General features: G+C 53.5%; 2 protein-coding genes across 4 annotated transcripts; one reads left to right on the top strand and one right to left on the bottom strand.

Moving 5' to 3' along the window:
- The first annotated feature begins 4,881 nt into the window (after positions 1–4,881).
- On the top strand, positions 4,882–8,128 carry TMEM121 (transmembrane protein 121). 3 transcript variants are annotated; one of them, XM_021534878.2, is made up of 3 exons: positions 4,917–4,946; positions 5,303–5,409; positions 6,616–8,128. In XM_021534878.2, exon 3 carries the CDS (start codon positions 6,617–6,619, stop codon positions 7,547–7,549), a length of 933 nt encoding a protein of 310 aa, XP_021390553.2. In that variant the 5' UTR covers positions 4,917–4,946; positions 5,303–5,409; position 6,616; the 3' UTR covers positions 7,550–8,128. The 3 variants fall into 3 exon arrangements, with proteins under 3 accessions (XP_021390554.2, XP_021390553.2, XP_021390555.2); XM_021534880.2 differs by having other exon boundaries at positions 5,303–5,406; XM_021534879.2 differs by lacking the exon at positions 5,303–5,409 and having other exon boundaries at positions 4,882–4,946.
- Positions 8,129–10,374: 2,246 nt separating this feature from the next.
- On the bottom strand, positions 10,375–18,416 carry RRP36 (ribosomal RNA processing 36). The gene is made up of 7 exons (XM_077781924.1): positions 18,170–18,416; positions 14,962–15,100; positions 12,061–12,127; positions 11,210–11,314; positions 11,013–11,087; positions 10,794–10,911; positions 10,375–10,556 (listed from the first exon to the last, which is right to left on the bottom strand). The coding sequence occupies exons 1-7, from the start codon at positions 18,381–18,383 to the stop codon at positions 10,417–10,419; spliced, it is 858 nt and encodes a 285-aa protein (XP_077638050.1). The 5' UTR covers positions 18,384–18,416; the 3' UTR covers positions 10,375–10,416.
- Between the last annotated feature and the right edge of the window lie 2,079 nt (positions 18,417–20,495).

Consider the following 20,495-nt stretch of genomic DNA (forward strand, 5'->3'; position numbering starts at 1 on the left):
GGGCGCGGGCACGAGCCAACCGGAGTCAGGAAAAGGGCGAGGACCGCGGCTGATGGGAAACAGCCAATCGGAGCCGAGCGAGAGGCGAGGCCGGGGAGGCCGTTGCCCAATCGGAGAGGCCGGCGGGGCGGGGCCAGCCAATGGGAGCGGCGCCGCTGCCCCGGCTTGGAGGGGGTAGGAGGGCGCGGCGTCGCTCCCTTTAAAACGCATCGGTGTCCGCCCGCGGGAGCGCGCCCAGGGGCGCGGTCGGGCGCGCGTCCCACCGCCAGGGCTGGTCCAGCTGTCTGTCCGTCCCCGCACCCGGGCAGCGGCGGAGAATCCCCGGGGCTGCCCCGGGCCTCGGCCGCGCACGAGCTGCTCTCCCGGCGGTGGCGGTGAACCGGCGGTTAAGATGTCCGCGGGAACGCCCGCGGCGATGGCGAGCCGTGAAGCGCCGCGAGGAGAGGGTGCCCTCAGGGCTGAACAGCAGGGCCGGCCAGCGGATGGGCCTGAGGAGGAACAGAGCAGCTGGACCCGGGGGCACGGCGAGATGAAGCCAAAAGGAAGGCGAGACCTCCGACTGTTTCTTTCCTCGAAACACTTGGGAACTCCGAGCAGGCTACAGGAGCAAGGCAGAAATCCCCTTCAGTCCCACTGCACCTCTCCAGGCCAATGCAGCAAAAGGAGGAACCTCGTCGGCCAGAAACTGCAAGTGGTGGCTGTCATGGGCAAAAGCCTTTTGTGACCTGGAGACCATGCCCAGAGCTTCAACAGCTGAGAAGGCGTTGCAGATTAGAAAGCATGTGCAGAGCAGAGCATCCCTAGGACAGAGCTGAGGACACACCTGTGACACTGCAGCTGAACAAGTGCACTCTGTTCTGGTAGAAAGCACGAAAGTTCCCCAGTGTACCTTGCCTCCAGCAGAAGTATCTGTCTGAAATGGCTCAGAGAAATCACATAATCAAAGTAGGGTGGTAGGGTTGAGGGCTTCTGAAAGGAAGCAGAGGTGATCTGAGAGCTGCACTGAAAACTATGTGAAAGAAACAGGCAACTCAATAGTGGTCAAACCAGAAAACAAAGAAAAGCCAGCAGCTTCTGCAGGGACCTGTGCTCCTAAATGCATTTAGCAGTGACAGAGTTTTCCATGGATGCAGTGTTATTCCAGGCAGACTGTATAACATGGCTTATGCCAGTGGAGGAATTAGACTCGAAAAAGTGGCATCAGCAAAATCTTGCAAAGCAGCCTAAAACATCCATGGTTTCTACTGTCAATATTGAGTACTGTGTTTTCAAAACATTACCAGCAAACATTCTGGGGGCACCTTCCTAATACTGAATACTGATGTATCATTTGTAGTCTGTCCCTTGCACCTCTTCTTACTTGCATTTGTCAGGTCTGCTGTTGGGGTTCAGGTTGGTCAGTAACATGCTGGTAATTCACATCAGATTCCAGTTTGACTAGATGGATAATCTGAACCATCATCTAACTTTTACTTTTTGTTCTCTGCCCACCTTCCAGGCCCACTTCTGCATCTGATAAATGGCATGGGTCTCAGCAGAGTTGCCCAGACCTCCTGACTTGCTCACAAAACAGCTTCATTGCTGCTTTAATGCATTTGCTTTCATTTAAGTAAGTCATTAATGCACAAGAGGACCTTTGCTTTCACCCTTGACAGCCTTTGTTCTCTAAGAACATTTTCTAGGGGATCTTAGCAGAGGCCTTTGTGTAAGACCAGCTGGACCAAGGATGAGCTGCATTTTCATAGCATTCTGCCAATTGATGTGGAAACCTGGGCTTTGCAGCCAAAGAGAGTCACACAATGGTCATGGCCTTATTCTCAGCATTTTCACTTATCATTGTTTGACCTCAGCTAGACATCGCCACTGCCTTTCCCCAAAGCAGCTGCTGGCTTCAGAGGAGCTTGCTAAATCTAGGGTCTTGATTTACCCTGAGAAAACCCACTGCAGTCCCTCCCCAGCTGTTTGCTTTTATCCATTTGCTTTCTAGTCTGAGTCACCATTCCTGGCTATTTGTGTGATACTTTAATAGCATTGAGTGCTCTAGGTTTTCAGCAATGCCTGCTCACTTCCAGATCAGAGGCACCTTCCTTCTGAGCCCAGGGCAGCCTGCTGAGGTGACTGCCTTCCAGACACTTCCCAAGGGCTGGCAGTCCTGCTGCTCCCCCTTTCCCCCACCTTTCTGAAGGATGCCCATCACTTCCAGCCACCTCTGCTCTGCCCTGGGACTGTCATGGTTTACAATCTGTGATGCTTTCTCAGAGCTGTTGGAGCTCAGGGCACAGTCCCCAGGTCATAAATGGTATTTCCCTGTTGCAACCACCACTTGCAGTTTCTGGTTGATGAGGTTGCTCTTTTTTGCTGTTTTCCCTGGAAGGATGTTCAGTAGGACTGAGGTGCATTTCTCTGCCTCTTTCCCTCCAGCCAGTTCCCTTCAAGTACTTCTTGCAGCTCACTTGGGTTTTTTTTGCCTTCTGGCTTTTTTTTGCAGATGAATTTGTGCATTTGTTCTGAGGTTGTTTCAATATGCTTTATTTATTTTGGGGTTTGTCTACATAGCCCACTCTTCCCTTTTTTCCTGTCTTCATGTTTTATTGACTTTGTGCCTACAACATGACCTACCCACAGCTGTGTTCTTCCACACATGGTGGATTTCCCCATTCTTTTAGGTCAAAATTTTTGTGTGTTTTTCACTGCAAGTTATCTTCCAGCTTAAACAGAGGCTGATAGAGTTGTCATCACATTCAGCTGCTTTCCCAGCTCCTCTTATGCTGAGACCTTTCTGTGTGCCAGCCACCCACTGAGGTCTGCTTCGTTGTGGATAAGATCCTTGAGGACATCAGGGAAATGCTCTTCAGCATCCAGGTAACCCATTTGAAATGTGCCTTCATAAAAGCCTTTTACTTATTTTCTTTTATGTGTCACAGTTTGAAGCTCTCAGCACGGTCCCCAGGCTACTGCCAGCCTTTCTCCATTACAGCCACTGCTTGTTGTTCCTTGCTGACAAACTTCCTCTGCTTCCCGCAGCGCCCCTTTGAGGATGTTAACGTGACTGATGGATTTCTCCATCTGTCTCCCAACAGCCTTTGAGTGCATTGCTGTCGCTGCCCAAAGGGACTTTTTAGCGCCAGTGATGGGGTGAAGGTGTCATGGACAGAACAGGGCTAAGCTGAAGATACTTCTCCACCCAGGTCTGGAGCTGGCAGCAGCCAGAGAGCAGCTATGTGCCTGGGAACCCTGGTGTACCCTCTGTGGTTCCTTTACATTTTATCCATGATACAGTTGCATCCACATACCAACACTCTGGCAACCCGGTTCCAGCACTGTTTTAGAGAAGCACAAAATAATCTGTTCTTGTTCTGGCTCCTTATTTTCATGTGCCTTGTTAAAGCAGTTCTGTACTGCTTCCCACGCAAATGTTGTCACCTCTCGTCCTAGTCTCTAGTGGAGACTCAGGGGTTTTATGATTCCAGCTCATGGATGAATCATCTTGTCTTTAGCCCTATTGCTTGGTAGGTTCCTTCAGCACCTCTGTCCTGCCTCTATCATGTGGATACCTCTGTGGTGTCCCCCTCCATGGGCAGAGGCCTTTTGCCCCTCCCTGCATCCTGCAAGAGACTGCTCAGATAGTGAGAGCCAGTGCTTCTGTGTCCTGGAGGAAAGAAGTAGATTTTTGCAGTGTTGGCTTGCCCTCTTGTGCCTCATGTTGCTCTCCACTCGAGTTGCAAGGTCTCCTTTCATTTTTGGAGGTAGTTTGCTTTGGCTGCTTTATTCCGCTGCTCTTTCAGCCCTTCTGGGGATTGCTGTTTATTCCTGGGTTAGGAGAATGCTCCCACAGCCAAACTCCTTACCTTGTTGCACCTGGCTAACCCAGAGCTCTGCTCCTTTTACACAGGACCTCCACCTGCCTCCATCAACCAGTCCACCTGTGGGACACGTGAGCTAAGCTTGGATGCTTAGCTAAGCACTGGTCCAGTGCCTCCATTTGCCAAGGACACCATAGGTTAGATTTATGTGTTACTGGTGGCAGCTGAGATTCCCCCAGGGCATTAGATCCAACAGGGACCTACAGCCACTCTGTCAGCAGCTGGATGCAAGGGTTGCACTTCCCTTGGCACTGTGAAACTTGCACTTGTCCTTGCTCTCAGATCTATGCCTGTTTTTGCTCATAGCCCATCTCCAGAGGTCTTAGAGCTTCCCTGTCTTCCAAAATGTATCTACAGTGAGCATTTCAGAGAGAAAATACACTGAAAAACCTTCCCTGTGTAGCTAAGACCTACATCACTCAGAAGAAAGTTTGGAGTTAAATGCAAGAAGCTGCTTAGGCTGATAGAAGAGCAGTTGCAGAGGGGTATGTCCACCAGGGTAATCGAAACCCTTTGCCTTCCCTGGCCCGCTCTATCTGGACACAAGCCTCTGGTGGTGCCAAGCCCACCGGTACCAGAGCCCGGCGAGGCTGGGGCTCTCCAGGACCCTGCAGACCGGCACGGCTGGGTGTCAGGTCATGAGTTCCCCTGCCTTCTCCGCCCAGCAAGGTCAGGTCGCGGCCCCAGTCCCTCCTGGAGGGCAGACATCCTTGTCAGGCCAGGCTTCCCAGGGCGCCGCTGGTTCGCCCGGGGCCTCTGCTGGGCGGCGGCCCGTGGGTCTGGCAGGGGCAGGACGGGGGCTGGACACGCGTGGGGATGCAGGCGGCGGCCCCGGGGCGGCAGCGGATGGGGACAGGCGGGCGGCGGGAGCGAGCCCGGGCAGGGGCAGCGGACCCGGCGGGGCGGCGGGCGGCGCCGGGCCCGCGGGTGAGGCGGGGGCCGCCGCAGTCCCCGCCCGCCGCCCGCCGGGAGGGGCCGAGCGCCGCCGCCGCAGAGCCGCCGCCGCCGGGCCGCGCCGGGCGATGCCGCGCCGGGCCCGGGGCCGCCGCCGCCGCCGCCCTGCGCCCCGGGGAGCCGCCCGAGGTAAGCGGGGCCCGGGGGGGACGGCAGGCCGGGCGCCCGCGGCCGGCGGGCAGCGCCTGCCCCCGGCAGGCCCGGCCGCTGTGGGCGGGGGGCTCGGGACGGGCGGGGCCGGGGCGCCCCGGCGCTCGCAGGGACGGAGCTCGGCGGGGCGGCCCGGGGCGGGCGCCCGTCCGGCAGGGCCGTGCCGAGCCGGGGCCTGGGATACCCCCAGCCCCCGCGGAGGCTCGGCTAGGCCGTGGGGTGCCAGGCGGGTGAGCCCCCGGCCGTGCGGCGTGCTCCAGATGTGCCACATCCACGGGTCCCCCATGCCCGCCGGCCTCTGATCCCTCCCCCTGAGAGGCACCTGTGTCTGACAGGTTCAGGCTTCGCTGCCTCCCGCAACGTGCCAGGATGCTGCTGGGCCCAGGGATGCACGACTGCGCCGGACGCCTGCTCCCTCAGCCAAAAAGCAGGAGTTCAGGTAGCTTGTGCCCAGGGCCCTGTGCCATCAATGTCAGCACCAGGAGCAGCCATGTGCAGGGTGACCATTAACTGTGCAGCCGCCATCCCGCTCCCAGGCATTTGCTCCGTGGTCAAGTGCCACCTGTTCGCTGCTCCCTGGACGAGCAGGATGGTGTCCCGGGCGTGCACAGCCCAGGCGTGGCAGAGGCGGGCTCCGCGTGGGCAGCCCTCGTGCAGCACTGTGCCACACAGTCATCAGCCCAGTTTCATCCTCCATTTCATCCGGGGGACTGGCTCCCCTCCAGAGCAGCTGCCAAGTTCTGCCTGGTGAGGCCCCAGCTCTGTCCTCCCTCCTTGCCTCTGAAGGCAGCAGCCTGCAGCTGTGCTTGCTCAGGGGGAGGGAGTCTGACAGCCCTGGTGCCACGCAAGACAGGCAGGGTGCTTCTGGGGACAGTGCCTTGCTCTGCCTCAGCCCAGGAAATCTGAGCATCCCACAGAACTTCAGGGCCTATTGCAGAGCTCCTTGTGTCCAGGAGCTTTGGGCTTGTGCTGCTTTTTCTTGCTTTTGGTTTACGGTATTGGGGCAGGGTGGGCCTTGGCAAATAGCTCTAGGCAAAGCTCTTGTGGGGTGTGAACCTGAAGGAAACTGAATATTGGGCCGATTTTTTCCCTCCTATCCAAGACAGCCAGGCTAAAAAAAAGCCAGGCTTCATCTTGTGCTGTGCATGAAAATAGAAAGACTAAAAAGAGCAGTCCTGGATCATAGCATTTAAGGGTCTGCTTGGGTTAAACACGTAAGTCTAGTCTTGGCTTGCCTTGTGGGGGGAAAATATAAGGAGTACCACTGGCTGGGAAATCCCACAGAAAATAAGGCATGTACCCTTCATGGTGGCAGAGGCTAGTCAGTGTCATGAGCTACCAGAAGAGGCAGTGGGATCCCAAGTGCTTAGTGTCCCAGGTGTCCAGCCTGCCTGACCATGTGCTTCCTAGGAGCTGGGTTTTAGCCAGCACATGCCACCAGGATGGCCTGGTCTGTCTCAGCTCTTTGGCTAGAAATCTGCATGTTTGGGACAAACCAGGCACATAGGATGGGAGAAATTTATGAATGGCTCCCTCCTTTCTTTCAGCCACCCACAGCTGTTGAGGAGAGGGTGGCAGAAGGGGGCCCAAGGGTGGGAAAAGGAAATCTCAGCAACTCCCTGATGACCCTGCCTGTTCCTCTGTGCAGGATGGTTCCCCCACCACCTGTCAGCAAGCCCCATGTGTGCCTCTCCACAGTGCTCATCATGACCAGCCTCGTCCTCATGGATGCCTACCTGGTGGAGCAGAGCCAGGGCTCCAGGAAGTTGGGCATCTGTGTCATGGTGGCAGTGGGTGACATATGCTTCCTGCTGGTCCTCCGCTATGTGGCTATCTGGGTTGGGGCAGAGGTAAAGACAGCTAAGCGAGGATATGCCATGATCCTCTGGTTCCTGTACGTCTTTGTTCTGGAGATCAAAGTCTACTTTGTATACCAGAATTACAAAGCTGACCGGAAAAGCTTGGATCTCATAGCCCGCAAAGCGTTGACCTTGCTGCTCTCCATCTGCATCCCGGCTCTCTATGTGTTGTTGGTGGCCACAGAGCACATGGAGTATGTCAGAACATTCAAGAAGAAGGAAGATCTCCGCAACCGCCTTTTCTGGGTCATTGTGGACATGCTGGACGTGCTGGACATCCAGGCCAACCTGTGGGAGCCTCAGAAGAAAGGGCTGCCGCTCTGGGCTGAGGGCATCATGTTTTTCTACTGCTACATTTTGCTTCTGGTCCTGCCGTGCGTGTCCCTGTGCGAGATCAGCATGCAGGGGATCGGCATCGTGCCGCACCGGATGATGCTGTACCCCATGCTGAGCATGCTCACCGTCAACATTGCCACCATCTTCATCCGAGGCAGCAACATGATCTTCTTCAGGGATGCCCGGGTCTCCAGCATCTTCATGGGCAAGAACATGCTGGCCATTGGGATGAAGGTCTGTATGTTTGTGCAGTACCAGCGGCACCAGCACCACGCTCCCCCAGGGCCGGACCCACAGCACAGCACCCCGGCCCAGCCGCCCACGGGGCTGCGCAAGGCCCAGGACCAACCTGCCTGCCCCGAGGAGCTGGCCCAGGACAACACGTGACAAGTCAGCAGGAGCTAGAGCCTGGGCATCCCCATGCCTGGCCATACCTACAAACCTGGGGTAGTCTGCACAATGCCCCGCCTGGACAGAGGGCAACGACCCTGCTCCCTCCTTCCCTGGGCAAAAGGGCTCAGGGCCCTGAGGGGCGCATGGCGAGCACCCCCACAGCAGCCTCCGTAAGGCTGCAGAGCCATTTGGAACCTCAGCACCCCAGCAGGTAAAACAGCAGAGCAGGGGACAAGGCTAGGGCTGCCTGCCATGAGTTGTGTCTGGGTGAGGCCAGGCAGCCCTACCTGGTGCCAGGCTCCCCATGCAGCACTGCTCTCTGGCCAGCCAGGGTACCACATGGGGACAGTGGGTCACCCACTTTTCTGTTGTGGGGCCCTGGCTCCAGTGTGGTCCTTGGCAGCAGCCTGCTCCTCACTGTGTGAGCCGAGGTCTCCATGCAGGGGGAGCAAGGCCTGGGCCTTTCCCTGCTGTCACCCCTCTCAGCCAGCTGCAGGCCTGGGGGGACCCAAAAAGGGGTGACTGTCCTTTTTTTGTATCTCCCTCTTTGCAATAAAAGACCTGAGCCCTGCAGCCTTTTCATGTCTGTGTCCCCGCCAGCAGGCAGATCCCCCCCACTCTTCTGGGGGCCTTGTGTGACCTGGGTGTCTGTTCAGCTGTAGAGTGTGTGGAGAGGCTCACTTGGTGACCACCTAGGGCTGGGGACAGCATCCCAGGCCACTGGGTCTGGAGCCATTCGTCCTGGCCCACAGATCCCACAAAAGCAGCCCTGGGCAACCAGATCCTGTGAGCATCTGATGGGCTCTGAGGGTGTCACTGACAGGGTGCATGTGGCAGCATTGTCAGCCACCACCGCCTGTGCAACCGGTGTAGTTACATCAACTGGGACCAGTCACGCCCAGAAACACCTACAGCAAGTCCTCACACTCCAGCTGGAGGGACACCAGTGCAGGTCTGCCCAAATTGCCTTGAAAACAAGGAAAATAAGCCAAGAGCAGACCCCAGCAGTAGAAAGCTCTCTGGAGATGTTGGAAGCATCTGCTTCCCTTGGAGCTGGTGCTGTTGATGCTGCCTCCTTCCCAATACCCTGAGTGACATCTCAGCCTGGCTGAGCTGGGAAACACCTCAGGGCTTCCCCTGCTGAGGCTGCTGGGCCCAGGAGCTGGCAGGCACACGGGCCACAGGCTCACTGCTGACCACCACCGTGCTGAGCAGAAGCAGGCGACATTGCAGGCAGGCACAGGCTGCAGCAGGAAGACCTTTCATTCCAGAGGGGCAGGAGGGGAAAGCAGGACCATTCTGGGGGTGCACCAGCCTTGCATCTGCTGCACCAAACCTACAAGCAGCAGGGGATGGGGACACACCGACTCAGGAATGCTGAGGAGTGCCATATGACCCCTCAGCAAGGCCCTGGCAGCAGATCTCTAGCTAGGCTGGCACATCCCAGGTCTACTGCCTTCCCCCAGTTCCACTAAGTCCTCTCACCAGAGCAGAACTTGCGTCACCCACAGGAACTACAGTGGAGGTAAGTGGTTCAGCAACACCCTCAGGCCAGCTGAACTGCTCCTTGCTCCATGTTTTGTTCCCAGCAAGGTCTGTCCCCCAAACACCTGTGGCCATCCACACAGCACAGCTGTGCCCAGGCACTCTCCCAGCACACTCTGACCTGACCTGTCACACTGGGATTATCTGAGCCATCCCCTTGTCAGCACAGCCATGGCAGACAGGGGCAAAAAGGAAAAAAGCAAGAGGGCTGATGGGATATTAGAGAGAGGCATTGACTCCCCTAAGGTCAAACACCTTTGTAACAGGCTTATAGTGGGAATAAAGGAAAACAGGTACATATTTAATCAGTTTCCTAGAAGCTCAACCCTGTGGAGATGACCCTGAGAAACCAAGCTGCTCTAAAGGAGAGATGTGAAGCAGCAATACCTGAGCAGTCAGAGCATGCCCCTTGTATGAGGAAGGCCAGTCACACCTAGATCTGCCTCACCAGGAGCAGCCCACATGGAGTAATCCTCTCACCTTTACTCCTCTCTTGCGAGATACTGATCCATGCTGGGCCACCAAAATATAGCTGTTGGTTGTCTGGGCTGACTCCAATTGAGTATGTGAAAGGTGTCAGAGGCTGGAGCACTGCTAGGAAAGGCTGAGGAAACAGGATTCATTCACCCTTAGGAAGAAAAGACTTTGGGGAGACCTTACAGCATCCCTTTCACATCCACCCCTCAGACCTGAGAGAAAGCTGCTGAGAAGACAGAGCCAGGCACTTCACTGAGAACAAGACAATGATTATGGACTAACACCAGGCAGTTTTCCTGGATGAGGAAACAAAAAGTTCCATCTTGAGAACCTGAAGCAGTAAAGCAGAGGCCCAGAGAGGTAAAGGTATCTGTCCTTAGACATTATCAGATCCCACCAAAGCAGCCCTGGGCAACCTGATCTGAAGTCAGGGTTGCTGCTCTGAGCAGGGATTGTGCCACATCCTTTTCTGCCTCAGTGGAAGTCTGAAAGAACCTAGAGTAGAGTCAGCAGTGCAGTCACGCTTTCCTTGCTAGAGTTAGAAACGAGCAGGGCAAGGGCACAGACAGCTGTCATCATCATCAGCATCTGCATGACACACTTGTCACCACCCAGGCATGATCTAAACCACAAGCAAAGCTGATACTTCAGCTACAAAAAAAAAAAAAAAAAAAAAAAAAAAAAAAAAAAAAAAAAATTAGTTCCTTCAGACCCTGCTCTGCTGCCTTACAGCACCACTGTACAGTGGAAGGCAGATCCTGGGAAGAGGGATAACCATCCTCCAAGCCTGGCCAAGGCAGAATGAGCCAGTGCCAGACAAGAGCATGACTGTCCAACAGTCACAAGTTCTTTTGTGAGGGCAGATGGCGCTTGTCTTTTATGGCATTCCTCTTCCTCTTCTTGTTCAAGAAGCTCTCCAGCTTTCCACTCCTCTTCAGCTCTGCATACTTCTCGGCTAGTTCCAATTTCCGCTTCTCAGCTGTAGAGGAGAGAGAAGTCAAGTTTTAAACTGAAGCCCAAAACATCTCTACAGAGCAGCCCCTTCTCACCTCTCCCTCCCTGGTCCAGGCTTAGCTTGTCCTTTGAGTACCAGCACTAGAACAATTCCCCCACAGCTGTGTGGAATAGTATGGACACCTTGCTCCCAGTGCTTGAAATTCCTGCCAGCAGTACTCCCTCTAGATCTTGCTGCAGCATGCTCACACCAAGTACTTACATTTCTTTAGGAAGAAGGGTTTCTTTCCCTGCTTGGCCAATTCCCTCTGTTGTCTTTTCAAAGACAGCTCTCTCTCTCTCAACTTCTGCTGTTTTTTCTGTGCCTGTTCCTGCTGTGTCTGTACAAAAAGGATGGTCTGTGTCAGCATCAAGGCAGACCTTGGGTCACACATCCTCTCTCCTGGTGCCTCTCAGAGAGGAGATGCTGCACAGAACTCACCATACGGTTCAGGAGCCGCTGAAGTTTCTCCTTCTGTTCCATGTTCCGGCATTTCTTCAGCTGCTTCTGAACCATCTGAAGAAGATAGCAGAAAGCTGCATGACTGCCTGCCTGCCACCTCCACTGTGAAAAGCCTTTGAAGAAGTAGCCCCTGCCAAGCAAGGTTCTCCCATGCAAGGACAGGCACAGAGCATCACCTCTTTCTCCTGCTTCTTGATGCTGTCCAGGAAGCTGTATGTCTTCATAAATATTTCAGGCTTATACTCTCCAGACAAGTCATCAAATCGAGGGTCTCTCTGGACCTGTCAGCAGGGAAGGCAAGAGCTGTAACCAGTGTTACCCTGTTAACAGCCTGCTCACTCTCCCTTTGTGTATCAGCCAATTTTTTTCTCCAGCAATGTTATGCTCCCACCACTGAAATACCTGCAGCTGGCAAAGATTGAGTACAACAGTCAAGGTGGCATCCCCAAAGTCATGCCTGCATCAAGTTTATCATGCAACAGACATCTCCATATGCAAGTCTGTAACCCAGGAGTGCTGCTGTCAAACACCTGCAACTCCCAGACCAAAAGCTGGCTGAATATCTGTTGTCAAGGTGATGGATTTGGGAACTCAAACCTACCTAGATTTTCACAGATTAACTGGGTCAAGTCATGCAAAAAGGGTGGGACAAAAAGGTCTCTAACTGTGAAAATTACCGTATTCTGATGATCCTGCAATGCTAAGTCAAAAGTTACATTCAGATTGGAAAGCAGATGGACATCTGAACTTCTGGAATTAGTACTGAACAATGACCATGGTTTGCAGTGGAACTGTCATTGGTGGCTGTGACTGCACCTTCTAGAAACATCTGGGTCACAAACTCTCAAGTTAACCTGCAGCTGCTCCAACCCACCCATTGTTCTCCCCAGGGAAACACTGTCACTGTCTGCACTCCCCGGTGGTCCTCCAGAAGTAGCCTGTGCCATCTGCAGTAACCCCATTCCCAAGCGTGTGCCCTGTCAGCAGTGCTAAGGCAAGTCCTGAACTGGAAAGGGGCAGCACCCACCTTCTTCCTAACAGGGACGACTTGTCGCAGGAAAGGTACAGGCTTCTTGGCTGACATCTCCAATGGCCTGAAAACAAGAAAAATGTATTTAAGATGAGCAAATGTCGGAATAAGGCCCAAGCTAATATGCTGGGAGGTCATTTGGACCCTCAGAAGAATATTACTGCACAACAGACTCTCCCAGCTCAATCCTCACCATGATACCTATAGAAAGCAAAGAGGTGACTCAGTCGAAAGCCACAGAAGGCTACAATAACCAAATATATCAATATGTAGTTAAAACAACTCTATAAAGAACCTGGAACAGCTCCACTATATCAAGTGAAAACCCACCACCTGCATCAATAAATGTGTTGTACTGATTATTCCTCTCATGAAGTCACAGAATGGCTGGGGGTGGAAGGAACCTTTCCTAAAGCAAAGTTACCTAGGAGCAGATTGCACAGGATTGCCTCCAGGTGGGCTTTAAATATCTCCAGAGAAGGAGACTCCACAACCTAACTAGTAGCTTGTTCCAGTGCTCAGTCACCCTCACAGTAAAGAAGTTTTTCCTCATATTCAGGTGAAACTCCCTGTGTTTCAGTACTGCCCCTTGTCTTGTCACTCGATGCCACTGAAAAGAGCCTGGCCCCATCCTCATGACACCTGCCCTTTACATATTTCCAGTGATAAAGTCCCCTCAGTCATCTTTTCTCCGGGCTAAACAGTCCCAGCTACCTCAACCTGTTGTCATAGGAGAGATGCTCCAATCCCCTAATCTTTTTTGGGTTTTTTTTTGTTTGTTTGTTTTTTTCTCTCTCTCTACTGGACCCACCCTCTCCAGGAGCTCCATGTCTCTCTTGTCCTGAGGATCCCAGAACTGGGCACAGCACTCCAGACTGGCCTCACCAGGGCTGAGTAGAGTGGCAGGATCACCTCCCTGACCTGCTGGCACTGCAGTTCCCAGTGCACCCCAGGATCCATTGGCCTTCTTGTCCCTCAGGGCACTGCTGGCCATGGACAGCACCCCCAGTCCTTCTCTGCAGAGCTGCTGCCCAGCAGGTCACCCCAGCCTGTGCTGGTGCCTGGGGTTGTTCCTCCCCACGTGCAGGACCCTGCACTTGTCGTTGCTGAATTCCAGGAGGTTCTTTGCTGCCCAGTTTGTCCAGGTCTCATGAAATGGCAGCACAGCCCTCTGTGGACCAGCTACTCCTCCCAACTTTATGCTCTCAGCATAAATTTGCTGAGGGACGCCCTACCCCCTTCACCCACTGATGAAAGAGTTGAACAGTAGTGGACCAGTACTGACCCCCAGGGACACCACCAGTGACAGGCCTCCAACTGGATCTTGTGCCACTGATGATGACCCTCTGAGTTCTGCCATTCAGCCAGTTCTCAATCCACCTCACTGTCATTCATCTAATCCACACTTCCTGAGCCTTCCATACTTGCCTAAGAGGATGTTAAGGGAGTTGGTGTCAAAAGCTTTGCTAAAGTCAGGGCACATAACATCCACTGCATCCATACATACCACTTCCAAGAACCTTCTTTTCTTCTACATGCTTAAAGATGGCCTCCAGAATTAAGTGCTCTATCACCTTTCCAGGACTAGTTTGTAGTTTCCCAAGTTCTCCCTTCTTGCCCTTTCTAAAGACTGAAATGACACTGGCTTCCCTCCAGACCTTAGGCACGTCTCCAGCTCTCCATGCCCTTTCACAGATGACAGAGAGAAGCTGAGCAATAACACCTGCTAAGAGCACCCACAGGCAGCCACAACTGACACTGGGGCAGAAGCACAAACCCCACAGGCACAAATTTCCAAATCCCTCTTAGAGCAGCATTCAGTGTATTCTCACATCCCCTGAACTACAACCCTGCACAATGCTCTGGAGTCACTGCTGAAGCCAGCTCACTGCCAGAGGATTTTCCTGAAGCCCTTTCTTTAAGAAGCTCACTTCCATAACAAAAACATGAGAGAAAAAGCATGTGGGATTTACAGCAATACATTACTTAAAGGATTAGAGGAATTAAACAAAAGCAGAATTATGCAAACTGTGTGGCAGAAATAGACACTGAGAAAAGATGTTGCACTACACAAAATCCCCCAGAGTTTTGGGTAAAAAGTAAAGCAGAAACGTTATCCTAACCAACCCTTTACGGCAGGAGAAATGTATTTTGTGTTCTGTGCTTGTGCATTGAGCAGAGATTCAGAAATAAGATAGGGAGTACCAGTGTAACAGAGGAAACCGGTTCAAATCACTTGAGTGCCACTGTGAGGACTGAAAACTAGCTAAATACTGCAAATAAGGGGTAAGGGTATTGCTGTTACCAGTGGGGGCCTGTGGAGAAGTGTAAAAAGGTATGATAGCTTTTGTTGTGTTGAATACAGGGAAAAGTCTGTGATGGTGTACTGTAGAGAGGGAAAAAAGGAAAATGAACACAGACAAGCCACAGATGAGACAGCAGCAGAAGGATGAATGGAATTCCAGAACAATGGCCTGTGACTGTAACTCCAGCCAGTGAGAGCCAGGCAGAAAATACTGATAAGCTGGAAGGAGTTTAGGAACCAGCAGGGCAACTATTTCAGGTCACAGTGGACACTGTCATAGAGCTTGAGAGCCACACCATGCCAAGGGTTACAAGTGCCTTAATACAGTGTATAAAGGCATTGAGTGCTAATTTAACTGTCAAGTGACAGGTGGCTGCTGGGGATTTGGAGAGAACAGGATATTAAGAGCTCTGAAAACAGCACCAGACCATTCTCAAATGAAACTATAATGACAGGCATTATTTTCCAGTACATTAAAGGAGATCTATGCCAGCTCCAAGGCAACATCACTGCTGTGAGGAGCTCCCAGTGTAATTTCTGGAATGCAGAGAGCACATATACACATTTTTCTGATCACAGAAGAACCTCTTTACCCCTTTTTGCCCTGTTGATGTTTCAGTGTAGCTTTGGTAGGCTTCACAGTTTTCTTCCCACCAGGCACCTTCTTGCTCACTCTCATCCTTGCATCACTCTGCACCCGCAGGAGTTCCTCAAAAGACATGTCAGATTGATCTGGAAGAGAGCACAGGGTACATCTGAACTGAACAGCTTCTCAAGGCACTTCTCATGCCCAAACTCCACCAAGAGGGATGTCTCAGAGCTTGACACAGTGACACAAGCATAGTGGTGCTATCCCTGTACAACTGCATGGCAGAAAGAAAGCACTGCATCTCTCAGCCTCTGATTCCTCTCCCATTGATCACTTCAGTCTTTACCACTAGAACAGAGCAGCCTCCCCCTCTCCTCAGAGTGCTTTGCTTCTCTTTCTGCTCAACAGCACACACAAGACCAGTGCAAAGTTTTTACCTACTACAAAGAGCAGTATGAGCTCTACACTGGGCACTGCGAATTCTGAGGGATCACCTTTCAGTCCTGACTTTACCACGTTAATGTTTCTTTAATAATCCTTAATGTCAGTAACCTTTAATGCTTCTCATAACCAGAATGCAAAACTATTATAATCTCTATTATCATACTATTCTTTATTCTAGATTTATAATTCTAGGCATTCAGAACCAACAACTGGAAGTATTTCTTCAGTCAGTACTTGGATATACTCATTCCACTCTTGTGTGAGGGCAAGAAAGGGTTTGCACTGTGTCCCTTTTGGAAGGAAAAGCCTTGGCAAACTGACTTAGGTGGTGTTTGCCTGCTCAGCACCTCTGAGCAGTGACAGGCACATGGTCTTTCTGAGCCTTTGCGATACAAAACACACCAGCTGTGGCCCAGCAGGGACCATCACAGCCTGTCTGTGATACCTTGGCTGCATGCCAGGTGCCCTCCAAGCTTCTCTTGTAGCCCACTCACTCCCAAACCTTTCCTGCAGAAACACAAAACACTGTCCTGTGAGCAAGGTTTGTGTGTGCTCTGCCAATTCCAGAAAGCAACATGAGGTCAGTCACACTGGCTCAGAGCATGGATTCATCCCAAGCACTCTCATCCTGGCAATAACCAAGACTTTCAGAAACTATTTTCATCATCCAGAAAATATAATGGGTACAGCCAAGAGCTGCCTCAGTAAATGTTTTCATTTTGCTTGTTCTGAATGCTCAGGAACTCTGCTCTGATGATGCTCATTAGTGCTCTGAGGTGGGATACAGGAACAGTGACTATCCAGTCTGCTGCACAAGGGACAAAGGAAATGTGAATGCAGCATGATTTCACTGCACTGCTTCCCCTAAGCAGCCCCCCTTATCCAAATTCTGAACAAGGACAGAGAAAGGACAAAGAAAGCATTAAAAGAAAGGAAGAAAAAACCGTGGAAGATACTCTCAACACTTGATGAAGACAAGGCACCATCACTTGCACTCCAATATTCCATTTGGTTGAAATTCCAAAACAATACTGTTTAAATAGCAAAAACTTCAATGAAAATGAGATAAAGACACCATACAAAATGATGCTAAAAGGAGATTTGGTATAAATCAGACAAAGCAAAAGCATGCAGAGTTTCCATTATAAAGTATTTCATTACTGGTACAGGAGACCAAACCTGACTACTTGAAACCTAACAGGGAAATGATTTCCACATGGTAGCATCAGTCCACAAAATATATCCTACTGCCTATTTGAAGGAGACTGAATTAACCACTCACAGTGATAAAAACATCACTATAAAAAAAGAGGCACTCACTGCTGGGCAGCAGATTTGACAACTGTGCGTGTGAAAAGGCTCTGGTTAAAAAGGTAGGATTAGCTTATTTTCCTTGTTCCTTGCAATCTTTCTTGAGGGCTTAATTTCCCCATTTTTTCATTCCTTTTTCTCCCCTTAGAATATAACTTACATGTTTTCTGCTGTCTCTGTCGTCCATTTAATTTTCTCTCTTGACATTTTTCCCTTCGTCCATTATTCTGTGGATTGTTTCCTTCTTTTTGCACCTCTTGATAAGCTACTCTTACCTGCTGATAACAGGGGCATTTCCTGCTCTCAAGCACAGCCTCCTCGTGCTTCCTCTCCTCCCACAGACTCCTGTGACACATGGACCCCTTATGCCATCCTCAGCTGAACCTGCAGGGAGCTATACAACCTGCAGAGCACATCAGTGTCCAGAATGCAAGAACAGATGGTCTAAATAAATACCTGATATCTGCCCAGTTGTTCCCTGCTGGGAAAAAGTCAGTGCTGGACTCCAATATAACTACTCCTGCTCCAGAAAAAAGACCACAGAGGGCCTTGACAGATGGCAAAAGCAAAACTGCTGTTCCATTCCCATCCAGCTGTGGGAAGGATAGAGTACTTGTCAGTGATCCTCTCTCTGAGCTTTGCTCACCATTTCATCACCAGAGGAAAACAAAATGCCTACAAAAGATGGTGAGGCACCTTGCCCACCTCTGAATCCTACTGCCAAAAGCTCATCTCTAGAGATGTGCTTCGCCCATGGCCCCACACAGACACACCCTGGAGACCCTTTCACAAGGCAGTGACTCCTCACACCTGTGACAAGCTGTGTTGTGCCCTGCAGCTGACACCAATGTCCACTCCCTCACAATTCCCTTAAAGGAATTTCCTTAAAGGGAATTGTATTGTATTTTTTGTAAGGTTTTCATTCTCACTTGGATTGTTCTGAGATGAGGAAACAAAACTGTGTTTGCTGCTGTGGATGAGAACCCCCAATCTGCGACCCTCAGCCCGGCCTGTGCCCACAGCCATGCACCGCCTGCTTCTTGCACCCTCATGTCCTGCACGTCTGGCCTGGCCCAGAGCATGGTCCCGGAGATGTGTGACACCTCCCGCAGCAGCCCGGCCTAGTGCGAGGCGTGTCCCGGCCACGGCACGGGGGTGGAACTGGGTAATGCCTAAAGTCAATGCAACCCATTTTATGGTTCTGTGATTGCACGCACAGGGAAGGAGACTGGGGACAAGAGACCCTTACACGTGTTTGTCCCAGGGCCCTCTCACCCAGCTCCAGCGCAAACCCTGCTGCCGATCCTCAGCTGCTCAGCCGGGCAGGGATGCGCGAGCTGCAATACGAGAGGGCACCGGGCCGCTCGGCAGCTCCTTCCACCGAGCGAGCGCCGGGAGCCGCGCCCCGAGCTGAGGCCGCCGCCTTTCCCGGAGCCGTTCCCGCCGGGCCCCCTCACCTCTCCCGCCAGCCCCGGCCACGCTCCCGCCGTCGTCGCTCTCGTCACTGGAGCCAGAGCTGTCCTCCGCCGGCTCCAGCCTCCCGAGCGGCTGCTCCGCGGCCGCCTCTTCCTCGCTCTCTGTGGCGGCGGCGGCGGCTCGTCCCCGTCCCTGCGTCCATCCCCGTCCCGGCGTCCGTCCCCGTCCCGGCGCCCGTCCCCGTCCCGGCGCCATCGGCCCCGGGACCGGCTCCGCCCCGGAACGGCCCGCGCGCGCCCGCGGAACCGGAAGCGGGGCACGCGCAGGCAGAGGCAGTCACGTGGGAGAGCGGCGTTTATTGTTTGTTTCGGTTTTTTTTTTTTTATTTTTGGGAGGGGGGGTGTTTGGGGTTTTTGCCTTTTTTTTTTTTTTTTTTTTTTAACAAAAATCCTTCCTTTCTGAGGAATGGCTCGAGTACACAAAGGTCCTGGTAATATCCAACTAAATCGTCAATAAGTGTTTTTAAGTGCAAGCTCTGGATCTCTTTGCCCCGCTAGACTGAGCCGTCCTGATGCCGGATCTATCGCAGCCTAGACTAAGTTCCTAATACAAGCACCAAGTGTATGAAACGAAGGTTTGCCATGGCTTCCAACTGGATCAGCTGCAGCTGTTAGAAGTGACCAGCAGACTGAAAGGAGATGTGGATACATACAGGGGCCTGTATTAGGAAAGGTACAGCCGGCAGACCAAGGGGTGTCAGCATCTCTGAACACTTGACACCTGTGAAAGCACACTTGGAATGTTGCATCCTATTTTCTGTTCGAAAGGAAACCGAAGGAACTGGGGAGGGTGCAGCAGAGAGTTCCCAAGGCAGATAGAGGCATCGTCTTCGGCTTCCTCGGGATGAGGCCAGCGGCGGGGCGCGGCGGGCGGCGAGAGGCTGTCGGCCAGGGCGCGGAGCTGCTCGGCCAGCCGGCCGAGATCCCGGCCCGCGGGCGGGGCGGCGGCGCGGGGCTGCCGGGCGCGCAGGTGGGCCGCCTCCTCCTCCCTGCGGCGGACACGGGGTAAGAGACAGCCTGGGGGCCCTGGCTGAGCGGCAGGTGCCGGTGATGCAGCCGCCACCCCCCGGGACCCCGCTCACCTGAGGCAGCGGCAGGTGCAGGTGATGCAGCCGCCACCCCCGGGACCCCGCTCACCTGAGGCAGCGGCAGGTGCCGGTGATGCAGCCGCCGCCCCCCGGGACCCCGCTCACCTGAGGCAGCGGCAGGTGCCGGTGATGCAGCCGCCGCCCCCCGGGACCCCGCTCACCTGAGGCAGCGGCAGGTGCAGGTGATGCAGCCGCCACCCCCGGGACCCCGCTCACCTGAGGCAGCGGCAGGTGCAGGTGATGCAGCCGCCACCCCCGGGACCCCGCTCACCTGAGGCAGCGGCAGGTGCAGGTGATGCAGCCGCCGTCCCGCCGCGCCCACACGCGCAGCCAGGTCCAGGCGCGGTCCCTGCGCAGCACTCGCAGCACGGCGGTCCCCGCTGCCGGCCCGGCCCCGGCCCCCAGCGCTGCGGGCAAAGGAAGGGACTGCGTGAGCCGGCAGCAGGGCATGGCCTCGGGCTGCCTCATGGACTGCCGCCGGTCACTAGTCTAGCACCAGCGGGACAGAAGCAACACAGAGCAGTCAGGTCCGTAGCAGTCCTGCCCTCCCAAAGAGATAGGGTTCAGGTGGGCTTGTGCCTCTTCTGTATTCTGTGACAAAGCAGGATGCCCATCCCCAGCTTGGAAACTACTTATAGACAGTGTATGAGCTGTGCAACTACTTCCCTGCCTCATCCTTTTTGGAGGAGGGAGTCACAACAGGGAGGGCTGAATTCCCTTTGTCGCTGCTGTCCTGGATAGCCACGTTTCAGGCAGACCATGGAGCCAGGGGACAGCAGGCACATTCCTGCATATGACACTCACCCACGGCCCTGTGCTGGGCAGCTGCCAGGTCAGCATCCTCAGGGTGCAGGAGGCTGTACCACGACTGGCCGACCAACTCCTCCCGGTGGTAGCCTAGGTGGTAGGTGACACTGGGGAAGACAAGGGGAGTGGGGACTGAGTGCTGTATGGAGCCTGCACCATGTCAGGAAGGAGCAGCTGCTGCATGATGGAGGATGAAACAACAGGGGTACAGAAATAAGTTGTAAATGCGGGGAGAGGTTTGGGAGGCGTTTGTGAGAGTCTCAGTGCTCATGCAGTGTCTAGCCTGCATCCCACACACAGGCTTGGTGAAGGGAAATTATTCTTGCCAGCTGAGATGTACAGCTGGGTCTGTGGTGCAAGCAGGCACCCCTCACCTCTCCGTGACATCAATAAACGTCATGTCCAGGAGATGC

The sequence above is a fragment of the Lonchura striata genome, chromosome 3 (assembly GCF_046129695.1).
Source record: "Lonchura striata isolate bLonStr1 chromosome 3, bLonStr1.mat, whole genome shotgun sequence".
Taxonomy (NCBI): domain Eukaryota; kingdom Metazoa; phylum Chordata; class Aves; order Passeriformes; family Estrildidae; genus Lonchura; species Lonchura striata.

Excerpts from the sequence above, each read along its gene's own strand:
- TMEM121 (XM_021534879.2), top strand. The coding sequence starts at position 6,617 with ATGGTTCCCCCACCACCTGTCAGCAAGCCCCATGTGTGCCTCTCCACA.
- RRP36 (XM_077781924.1), bottom strand. The coding sequence starts at position 18,383 with ATGGCGCCGGGACGGGGACGGGCGCCGGGACGGGGACGGACGCCGGGA. Across the intron at positions 12,128-14,961 it reads CATCAACAGGGCAAAAAGGG|GCCATTGGAGATGTCAGCCA; the intron begins GTAAAGAGGTTC and ends TCTTGTTTTCAG. Across the intron at positions 10,557-10,793 it reads ACCCTTCTTCCTAAAGAAAT|CTGAGAAGCGGAAATTGGAA; the intron begins GTAAGTACTTGG and ends TCTCCTCTACAG.